The 12,374-nt window shown below is 38.5% G+C and overlaps 1 protein-coding gene across 1 annotated transcript in view; it reads right to left on the bottom strand.

Moving 5' to 3' along the window:
• The window catches only part of plekhg5a (pleckstrin homology domain containing, family G (with RhoGef domain) member 5a), a 37,251-nt gene extending 29,009 nt beyond the window's left edge, over positions 1 to 8,242 (bottom strand). The window contains exon 1 of the mRNA XM_062986523.1: positions 8,172 to 8,242. Coding sequence (XP_062842593.1) covers positions 8,172 to 8,226 — 55 coding nt within the window. The 5' untranslated portion in view covers positions 8,227 to 8,242. The remainder of the gene's footprint in view (positions 1 to 8,171) is intronic.
• Positions 8,243 to 12,374: the final 4,132 nt, after the last annotated feature.

The following is a 12,374-nucleotide window of genomic DNA, read 5'->3' as shown; positions in this document are numbered from 1 at the left end:
CTCGTCGGCTGGGTGCCCTTTAGCAGGCATAATTGCCAAGTGTCTAGTTTGCTGGGTGGGGAAAGACTAGACTAATAAGGGGAGGGATTATCAAAGCTGCTGGGTTGCCCAGGGTGCCTGTACACTCGCAAATCCCCCAAAGTATGGAAGAATAATAAGGGATTGGTGGACTGAGCACACATCGGAGGGAGTCTGCGAATATACACCCTCCTTGGAAGCCATTGGGGTCCCCAGTAGATGATTGGCTATGCTATATTGGAAGAAAAAGAGGGATAATGCATTAAAAAGCGATTGGAATAGATTTTAAAAAATGATATCAAAAGATATATAGGGCTTGTCTCACATTTGGTGGACAGGAAGGTCAATGGTAATACTCATTTGGAAGACGTGATCCTATTACATCTGATATATTGTAGTTATATGTCTAGACAGTGATGTCACCGGCCCATTTTTTCTAGATTTTAATGATAGCAAGGGTTGGAAAAAATGCTTTTTTCTGCAAAGCTCTGGAATCTGGAATTGACATTGCATAATATTGAATAAGCAAAATGCTCGATTCTATGCCAAAACCATTTTTTGACAGCAACAGCCATATGATGAGACACCACTGAACCGAAAAATATATTTTACAGGCTCTTTAGTTAACAGGTACAAACCAGAATGAAAGTTAGTCCATCATTCCACAATCTTATTAAGTCTTCAATGAAGTGTGATTATTACGTCCCTGTTTTTATGAGTAATAGTTTATTAAAGCTGCTCATTCTTATTCTCCCTCTCAACATCCTGGACAGAGATCACAACCTACCAGCCAGGACCAGAACTTCCATCATCCTTCACAACACACAATACATTCCTTCCTTTTCCTTCCTATCATCCTTCCATCTATGAATCTTCCACTTCTCCTTGTTTAGGCAGAGAGGCAGGGGGAACCTCCGGAGCACGCTCTGTGTGAGGAATGTGCAGAATGCCAGGGACTCTTTGTTTTTCCAGCGTTTTTCAGAGCCTCTGTGGTGGTGATGGTGCACGGCAGACCCACGGGCTGCGTCTTAAACTAAAAAGGAAATACCTTTACGTAACACGCTTTACCTTTAACTCACCTGGACGGACACCAGACTGAGGCCGAGAGACTTCATGAGCAAACATTTTCACCGTGCACAGGTTATTCAGAACGTCAAAACTCAACCGGTTGTCTGGTCGCCGGATGCTTAGACTCCAATATTGTTGTCTTCTGCGTTGTCATGCGATGGACTGACCCAGCAGTGACGGGTATGCAGGGCGTAAATAAACCGTCGGGTGTCGTAAACAAACAGAGCTTCTGAAAAGGCGGCTCTGTGTGAGCGCTCAAAACAAACAACGGTAATACAATGTGAAAGGACAGATGCTTTAGACTAAACAGCTAATGGATAGGTAGACACACAGCTTTGTATTTCATTGAGGCAATATGGGAGTCAGACCATAGTTATGCGAGTCTGATTGCTTTGTGAAATAAGAAAAAGATGGTCTGGCACTGAGCACATGGAGCAAGTCTGTTCAGTTAGAGCTAACTGCATCACAAGCCAGAAATCTTTCTGCACCATAGTGCCTCTGAAGTCTCTGAGACGTTTGGCCAACGTTTTACTTGCGTGTTCCCATTGCAAAAAGCCTTAAAGCCGCCCTCAAGGGAAAGTTTTTTGAACACAATATTCCGACCTACACTACGTGGCCAAAAGTATTTGGACACATGACCATCAGAATGTTGGGACATCCCATTAAAAAAAGTATGACTGTATGACTGGTCACTGATACTGGTCAAGAAAGTCTCAACTGGGCCGCTCAGGTGGCACAGCGGTAAAAACACACGCTGGAACCAGAGCTGGGATCTCGAAAACATGTTGGCCTGTTGTTCATATGGGCGGGACTAAGCCGGATAGGGTCTCTCTCTCTCATGACTAATGCAATTACGACCTCTGCTGGTTGATTGATGGTGCCTGCACATAGATGAGAAATTAGTGCTCTTAGGGTGTGTCCCTCCGTACACGCAGCTAAGCTGCACTGCACTCGTCAAAGTGTAGGTGATAAGATGCATACGGCATGCTGCCCACGTGTCGGAGGGGGCGTGGGTTAGCTTCGTTCTCCTCAATCAGAGCAGAGAGCGGCATTGGTGGAAAGGAAGCATGACGCAATGGGGCAGTTGGACGCGCAAAAAGGGAGAAAAAGGGGAGAAAATGCATAAAGAAAATATATATATAAAAAAAGAGAGTCTCAACTGATGTTCCAGTTCATTCCAAAGCTGTTCAGTGAGGCTGAGGTCAGGGTTTCTTTAAAAGCTTTGTCCTTCTAGACTTTGTGTTAAAGGTGTGGCCATGCTGGAACAGGAAAGGACCTTCCCTACAGCATATGGTTTCCTGTATATAAATGATTTATTACATCTGTTACCAATTGTTGTGTCTTAGACACATGAATTTAAAAATAGGTAGGGGTGCCCCAATACTTTTGTCACCAGTTTACTTTGGGGAGGGACAGTAAACAGAAGCGAGGGTCAAACCCTTTCTTTCAGATCATGTTGCTTCTTATGAACAAATCCTAAATATATACAGTAAAAAGGAAAAGCTTGTCAAGCCTTTGAAACTACCCAGATTTGTACAGTTACTCATAGAATGTGGTCTGATCCTCATCCAAGTCATTGTACAAGAACAGACAAAGACACTCCACCTACCCTCATAAACTGCTGTCCCTGTAATGTCTTTACTAAACACATCAGCGCATCATTAACAGTAAAGTCTGCAATAACAATAAATCTCGGTTCGCAGCAGTAAAGCCTGGGAGTAGGGCTGGCAAATATCATCACACATTATTACTTAATCCAATACTCATACACACCGTGTTTGCATTTCTGTTTTGCTACTGACCAAACAAATTCTGTGCCAGCGGTGCATCTCAAAGACCTCAATTCCGCCCATGTGGTCATTAAGGAAACAGCTGGCTTCTGTGTAATATTACTGCTAGAGGTTGCAACCCCCCTTTCATGCCCGATTTTCCATTACTGAGTCATTTTGAGGAGGTGTGTTTACCTACATCTACAAATGAAGACTCTACCACGTAGAGGTCATGGTCTGAGCCCACCTTTGAAATTGCATGTCAAGTTCTCTAAGTCAAAGAGGAAAAGGACCATCCCAGTGGTTTCCAACACACAGTTCAAAACCAGCTACTACGAAGATGGCATGCAAGTCTATAAAGGCAACCTTAAAGGTGAGGGGTACATATGTATTTTGGCTTAACAAATGCTGCAATCCAGACATGGTCTTTTACAGAGAGGTCCCTGTTTTTTCCAACAAGTCTATGCCAAATTCAGTACACTGCTACTACAACGATTTAACATGTAGCAGATGCTTTTATCTAAAGCGATTTACAATTGGGACGATATACAGTCTAAGCATTTAAGAGTTAATGGGCTTGCTCAAGGGCCCAACAATGGCAACCCGGCAGTAGTAGGGTTTGACCGAGTGACGTCCTGATTTCCAGTACCTTAACCTCTGACCCATCATCTGACCCCTACAGTTTGTGTTCTTAGTTTCTAAGCAATTACAGAACACTGTTTAAAATAACACAATATAGCCTAATGCATTGGTTGCATGTGACATTAGTGACATTTTTGTCACATTTGAGGGAGAATTAAATTGGCCGACACATGAACAAACAACCCGTTTGGGCATCTACACAGACATGCTTGCTTATGTCTAAGGATGGACGGCAGAAACCCTGCAATGGAATGGCACCTTGTACAGGGTGTTCCTGCCTCACACCCAGTGTTTTCCAGTGGAACTGGACCCCGCTGCTTCCCAGACCAGGATACAGCATTAATGAATTTGCTATTAGACAAGTATTACAACAGTAACTGAAGTAAAAACTCAAATGACAAATAGATTTGTTAAAAAAATGGAAGGGTGCATGTATTCTCATTTAAAATACAATTTTGAAAGGGCACTTGACTAACCCATTTCCATGCAGAAATATTTGAGATGTTCCTGTAACATCTGAAATGTTGTACTATAACATATACAATTGTATAAAATAATTGTAAAGCATTATGTAAAAAACACCTGTTTCAACCCACCGAACGATTCCAATCCTGTTTGGAAGGTAAGAAAGGGTTAAGATGAAAATTCATGGGCGAGTACAGGGACATGTCATGCCTCTGACACCCCCTCCCCTCCTCTCCGTATAGCAAAATTTGCCCTTACAGAGCAGACTACGAGCTACTTAGCTGCTGGGAACTGACCTTTTTAAACATATGGTAGTGATTTACAGCAGGTTGATGTGCAGGGTTAGTTGGAATAACGAGTCTGTAAGTGAGATGGTCAAGATGACGAAAGGAATAATCTTTTGCTATCTATTCACAAGTCCATGCAGGTGAAAGCAAAAGTTTAGACTAACACTAAACTACTGTTAAAATAAATAAATAAACACCTCCTGCCGCTAGTGCCGGTCACAAGCTGGCTGAACTGGGCTGAAACTGTCATGTGTTTTCTGTAGTCGCCAGGCGCATCTTTTCACCTTCCTACAATGGAGTTTCAGAGAGAGCTCATTGCATTTGGAGAGACACGCTAAGCTCTGCTCCTCCACCACATAGCAGAGACATCAAGCCATTTTCCCACCAAGACAGGCATCGTGTCTGTGTTGGTGCCCAGCCAGTTAGCACATAGCACCACATTTTTGTGACTTTTCCCCTCGGATTTACAGGTATATAACACACAGCCAGTGTTTACCCAACCCGGTATTTGTAAATACTTGATATTTATGTCTGCTTACAAACAGCAAGGCCCAACTAGTCACCATGTGGTTAGTTTGAAATTGCTGTTCTTAACAAAATATCATGTATACACATACCCCATTTCCAAAAAAGTCTGGACATTGTGTTAAATGCAGTAAAAATCTGTGAGTAAGAATCTGTGATGTTGTGAGCCATGACCCATCACTGCTTGTAAAGACTGATCCTTTGGTGGACCCTTATTTTATACCCAATCATGATTTCCTCACCTCTTACCAATTCACCTGCTTATTGTGGACTGCTGTACCTTGAGTATTCTATACTCTTTACACTCTTATTTTGCCACTGTCCCAACTTTTTTGGAGTGTGTTGCAGGTATCAAGTTTTAAATGCGTTTTTATTTACAAAATACAATAAAGTTAATCTGTAAAAACATTGGTAATCTTTTCGTTATACTTTAGAATTAACACATCCCAGATGCTTCTTTATTGCATATTACAAAATGTCCCAACATTTCTGGAAACGGGGTTCGTACATTACAACTAAAATCTTGTGATACAGTACAAGGGCTAGTCTGTTTTATAATTTTAGAAACTGACCTCCTTCTTTCCTGAAGTTGATTCCCTGTTTAATCTTGGGTCTCCTGCCAGGGATTCTAAATACCAGCGGGTAGAGATTGAGTCACATTCATAACAGACAGCTAAATTCAAGACGTATTCATGGTTTGCATTTAGAGCCTAGATGGCAAATTAGTCAGCCAAGTGACATCAAGCTTACAGCCAATGTCATGTGTCCTGTGCCAAATTCCATTCAGGCTCAGGTACACAATGTGGTGGTAATGGTGCACATTTTAAATAAACCACCTTGCTTAGTACTGGAAATAGTAGCAAACATTGCTTATCAGAAACTATAAGCATTCCCCTTGCTGTTTGGTTTTAAGACTGTAGGCCTCACAGGATAGTAAGGAATGAATTTGTTTCACATCTCATGTTTATAAAGCCAAACTGCTCCTATCATTTCAATTCAAAATAAAGAAAAGCACCGTAACCCACTCCACATGAAAGAAAAAATCCATGACATGATTGTTGATGTCAGACAGGCTGGTTTAAGTATGTCACAAACTACTTTGGGATTGTTGTAAAAACAAAAAAGTGTCTCACAATGCACAGGTTAGACTTTGAAGGAGATGGGCTATAGCAGAAGACCACACAGGGTTCCACACCCATTGTTTTCAAATACTGTCCCTCTTAATACCTACTGAGCATGGTTTGAATACAAGTGCATATCTAAGTATTGCTACTGCATTATTTTAAACTGGAATCATGAACATAACAGAAATAATATTTCTTAGTCACCAAGCCTAAATCCAAAAGAACACATATGGGATCTGGTAAAATGGAAGAGTTGCAGCATGAAAACGTAGCTGACAGAACTGCAATTACATTTATGGAATTTAGCAGACGCTTTTATCCAAAACAACTTACAACCGTGTAACCGTGACTGATACAATGCAAGCAATTGAGGGTTGCTAATGGACACAACATTGGCAACCTTGTCCTGGTGGGGTTTGAACCAGTGACCTTCTGGTTAATAGTATATTGCCTTAACCATTTAAGTACCACTGCCCTGCAGCATTTACATGATGGAATCAAGTCAACACCTTGAGGGATCCCTGCCGCTATGATTTGTGACTGCTCTCAGAGCAAAGCAGGGTCATACCCTGTATTAGTATAGTGTTTCTATTAAAGTGGCCATTGGGAGTTTATGAGTTTTCTTCAGATGCTTGTACAAAGGCAAATCTGAAAAGACACACTTAGGCTGACAGATAAGGCAATAATAATCCCCTAAAGACAAACAACGCCAACAGCCTGTGGCACAAGGCCACTTACACTTATCCATCTATTCTCTACACTCTGTGTAAAATACTTGGGCTTCTTCACTCGTACTGTTTCAGATACACTCAGTACATCCTGTCTGCCACACCAGGTTAATCTTAATTATTGCATTTTAAATTTGGCTTCTATAACAAACCAAAGCTTAAATGCTAAAACTGCCACTTATTTATTACTCAGTAATTTATGACTACAGTTCTCCACATGTATCAACCATTCCAATTAGTTTGGATAGCATGTATTTTAGAGATGGATGGCAAAATGTTAATAGCTTTAAAAATAAAACAAAAAGTTTTTAAACTGCCTAAGTATCTAGAATGTCTTAATTTCATTACTTACTTGTATAAAAACAATACAAAGGAAAGGTTCCCCAACACTAACCAGCCCTGTGTGAAGAAGTAATTGCCTTCTCAGTTACTCAATCAACCAATCAGTATCAGTATGATGTTTCTAACACGTTGGGTAGTAACTGTAATTACCATTGGAGTGTTGGGGGCTACCCAGTATTAGTATGGTGTTCTTAACAAGACTGTAGTTGCCATTATTTTTAAGTTAACTAGTTTTACTGAGTAATAAATGCTATTGTAACATGTTACACACTTTGAATAATAAAATGTAAACTATGGACCCTTTTAAAAACCAAATGTGACGTGTACCCAACGTTTATCTTGACTGACAGATAACAGAATGACCGGTTTTAACATAGTTTCAGTTCTGTATAACAGAAACAGATATGAAAGCTGTCAAAAGTATTTCATACAGTACATTTTACACATCTTCCAAACTGTAATATTTTAACTTAAAAATGGTAAAACTGGTAGCTTATGATGGTAATTTATGACTACAGTTATCCACATTTACCAACCAGTCCAATTGGTTTGGCTAGCAGGTATTTTGGAGATGGATGGCACAATGTTAATGGCTTAAAAAAATAAAACTGGTAGCTGTTAACTTTTGTTTGTTGAAGTGTCTCTAAACTCTCTGGTTTGTTTTTAGCAGGTTTAATTATTCCAAACACTAGCTTACCAAGCTGGTATCACTTCTCTGAGAGCAAAATAAATCTTATTTATAATTCTGGTAACTAAAATTAACACATTTACATTAAACAAAACTAAATAACTGTTTAAATTTTTCATATCATATTTTATTTATAAGCTTCAGGTGTCATAAATCAAAAGAAAGATGAAAAAAAAAGTACTCTAAGTATTAGTTAAGAAGTTACACCGAATAGGCTAAAGAAATAACTGCTAACTAATTCCGTTAACCAATACAGTCCTTCCTAACTAAACTAAACTAAACCATAATCACAATGCTTACATTTTCACTTTTATATTTACAAAAAACCTTTATTTAAAACAAAATAAAACCAATACAGCTAAATAACAGGAAATGATAAGTCTTTAGTGATATAATAGCAGGTGATATAAATACTGTATTACACGAGACTGCTCAGTTTAGAGCGTTTATCTGACGCAGGTAAACAGAACCGACTCACTGAGTTGCTAACAAAAAAGCGAATGTCACCAACTCACCTAGTCGTAAGCGCAGACCGAGCCAGCCCTTGGGTGGTGATCCGTGTCGATTCATTATTTCCCTTTTCGCATTTGTTTACAATTGCAAAATAAATGTAAATGCTTTGCAGGGAACTGCGAATCCGGCATGGCGTTCCGTCAAACAAAGCAGCAGTAGCCGAACACTGTGCACACACACACACACACGCCGCCTGGAGCAGCTAATGCACCTTCTACATGTTTGTTAGGAGGTGGGAAGATGAAGGGAACTTGCTAAACTCCTTCGCGGAAGCGAGACTTAAACCTAGGTCCTGAGGATTCAGAAAGTGTGCAGCACCCACTCGACCACACGCAATAGTCGAGAACAGTGTTCCACGATAACGGGTGTTACTTTTGTTTTGACCTGTAGCCCGTTTAACTTCTCAGTTCAGTTCTTTCACACCGAGTGATGTTAGCATGTTCCCTGGGAACCCTGGGCTTCATTAGAACCGTCTGAGCTACAGCTTTTTCCATTCAGCCCCAGACACTCAAATGTTAGTAATTTTGCTTCTTTATTCCAAATTGGAGAGAATTTTCCAGTCACAAACTCATCAGGCTCTCAACATGTTGAAATAATTGTGTGAATAACTCGTTTAAAGCACCTTTAAACATGATCAAATCTGAATTCACTAAACATAAATAAATAGACTGTTTTTCCCTTGTTCTGTTGGCAAGCTATCACACATTTTACTTCATATAGATAGATAGATAGATAGATAGATAGACAGATAGATAGATAGATAGATAGATAGATAGATAGATAGATTGATTAGTTGTAGCCTAGTGGTTTAGGTACTGGACTAGTAACTAGAAGGTTGCTGGTTCAAGCCCCACCACTGCCAGGTTGCTGCTGTTGAGCCCTTGAGCAAGGCCCTTAACCCTCAATTGCTTAGACTGTATACAGTCATAGTAATGTAAGTCGCTTTGGATAAAAGCATCAGCTAAATGCTGAAAATGTAAATGTAGATAGATTCTTCATTGATCCTTTGCAGAAAATTTCTTTGTTACAGCAGCTCACATCAAACAACAACAACTTCTTGTATACATACAACATTCACTTACAGTAAAAAAACAAGCAATAAGAATAAAAATGTACAGTATGGTACTATACACATGTAAACACTTTTTATGGTGTATGCATAGCATACAAAAATGACTATTTATTGAGGTATGTAAACATTGGTTTAATGGTGCATGCATAGCATATAAAAGTTGAAAGTAAATTGACATTTAATGATATGCTTTTATACAGTACAATAAAGTTGTTATTTTGCATATCAGAGCTTTTGGAAGTCAGGGTCAGCCATTATACAGTGTCAAGGGGGTTAGGGGCATTGCTCAGGGGTCCAACAGTGGCTGTATGGCAGAGCCAGAATTCACAGCTCTACCCACTAGTCTACCACCGTCCCTAACCTAACTTAATAACTTGTATCTAAAGTATTTTCACCTCAACAGGTATATGCACTAAACATAAATAAATAGACTATCTTTCCCTTATTCTGTTGGCAAGCTATCACAAGCTATTGAAAAGCTATAACATTTTCACTTCATCTCTCAATGGACATTTAATGATATGCTTGTATACAGTACAATAAAATTTTTATTTTGCATACCCTAGCTTCTGGAAGTCATGGTCAGCCATTGTACAGTGTCTGTATGGCAGAGCCAGAATTCACAGCTCTACCCACTAGTCTACCACCGTCCCTAACGTAACTTAATAACTTTTATCTCATTTATTTTCACCTCAAGGTATATGCTCTAAACATAAATAAATACACTATCTTTCCCTTATTCTGTTGGCAAGCTATCACACATTTCACTTCATATCTCAATTGACATTTAATGATATGCTTATATACAGTACAATAAAATTGTTATTTTGCATATCCTCGATCCTCGAGTCGGGGTCAGCCAGTGTACAGTGTCAAGGGGGTTAGAGGCATTGCTCAGGGGCCCAACAGTGGCTGTATGGCAGAGCCAGAATTCACAGCTCTACCCACTAGTCTACCACCGTCCCTAACGTAACTTAATAACTTTTATCTTATTTATTTTCACCTCAAGGTATATGCTCTAAACATAAATAAATACACTATCTTTCCCTTATTCTGTTGGCAAGCTATTGAAAAGCTATAACACATTTCACTTCATATCTCAATTGACATTTAATGATATGCTTTTATACAGTACAATAAAATTGTTATTTTGCATATCCTCGATCCTCGAGTCGGGGTCAGCCATTGTAGTGTCAAGGGGGTTAGGGGCATTTCTCAGGGGTCCAACAGTGGCTGTATGGCAGGGCCAGAATTCAAGCCCACAACCTTTAAGTTTGTAACCCACAGCTCTACTCACTAATCTACCACTGTCCCTAACTTATCTTAAGGATTTTTATCTCATTCATGTTCACTACATGCTTTATCTTGGTTCGAACATTAACTAAGCTTTTAGTTGGTGTAATAATTTAGATATAGATCTATAAGAATCATTTGTAGTTTTGTAGTTTGTAGTTTTTTTGTAATACACCTCAACAGGTATATGCATTATATTTTGTGTATCTACTGCCCCTTAGTGGCAAAATAATTTTAGTGCGTCCCACTTAGGTGTTGTGTAATAATATAGTAATAGAAATATAAAAGAACACAATAATACTCTGTCTTTGACCTTTTTTTTTTTTTACATGAATGAACATGTGAACAATCACAATAATCTGTGTACAATAATTAAGGGTCAGATTGAAAAATCACACCTGAGCATTTAATAATTAGTCTATATATACAGTGAATACAAAAAGTATTCTGACACTTTGGCTTTTTAGATTTGATATTTAATTGCCTTTTTACCCATCATTCTACACTTAATAACCCATAATGACAAAGTAAAAACGTGTTTAGAGTTTAATAAAAAAAAAAAAAAAAGACACACCTGTTAATGTTAAGATTTTTAATTTAGGATATGCAATACATCTGACCAATATTTAATTAAGGAACAACAATTTTGCATTTGCACAGGATTCAATAAGTGGACTCTAAGCTACATGGCACAGCCCAGGAGATGCAAATGAGTGCATAATCGGAGTGTGATTTCCATTAGAATATCTTTTGTTCTAAGCCCTTTTGGTACATAACAAAATAAAAATCAGAACAGATCTTGTGCTTTAGATATATTCCTCTTATAAGCATAACGCATAAATCCTAACAGCATTTAAATATAAATATTTCATGTTTATCTCATTTGTTACATTTCTGTTCTATTGTAGGGATTCTATACACAGATACAACTGGCTATATTTAAGGAGGGACCTGTCGCATCCCTAACCAGGGTAAAGCAGTGGAAAATTAAATCAACTAATAAAAAAAGGTACTGTATTTGTATGGTAAGCCAACTTTGAACTACAGTATATGTAAATTATACAGGTACTTTTAATAGTGTGATGATTAATATCAGCAAAACTTATGGAGAGCTTGTTTAAGAGATGTGTTTTTAACACCATGTTATGCTGAAAATTAATTCTGGAATTGCTGGAGTATTTGTGATTACTGTGAAGTAAAAATCAGAACAATTTGAGAGAAAGTATTACCTGATGGATGGGTCATATTTATAAGGATTGTTTTACAAAAACAGTACAGTAAAAGAAAATTGTTAGGGCACATATTTTAATAATATTTAAGGTAGCACTTCAAGAATAAAGCTAATATTTTAACCAAACTGACATTTGGTTTTGTATATTTAACCACTGTCTTGTTTTTATCAGGGCCTGGAGAAACAAAAATTGTGTAAATATGTAAAAGAAATGTGTGTACTGTTTTACCTTCCTAAATGTTTTAGCACAGTATATATCATATATCAAGAATCTTAATGCCTTTTCTCACATGCACAGATCTCAGACACTGCATCACTAATGACTAATGTGTGTGTGTGTGTGTGTGTGTGTGTGTGTGTGTGTGTGTGTGTGTGTGTGTGTGTGTGTGTGTGTGAATAAACATAAGATGCTTCCATCAAAACCTTTCTTTCCTTTTTACTGTGGATCAAAGTGCATATATTTGCTTAAACACTCATTTCTAGTCATTTTATCTTCCCAGATCTTAAAGCCAAAGCCCTTTTATGGAGTCGCCGTTTGAAATGAATGCTAATGCACTGCTAATTTGCATTTTCATGCACATTAAAAAACCCTACTATGTCTGAGCAATA

Source organism: Trichomycterus rosablanca, chromosome 24 (genome assembly GCF_030014385.1).
Source record: "Trichomycterus rosablanca isolate fTriRos1 chromosome 24, fTriRos1.hap1, whole genome shotgun sequence".
NCBI classification, from domain to species: Eukaryota; Metazoa; Chordata; class Actinopteri; order Siluriformes; family Trichomycteridae; genus Trichomycterus; species Trichomycterus rosablanca.
Note: the sequence above shows the minus strand (reverse complement) of the source record. Positions and strands in the feature narration are given on the sequence as shown.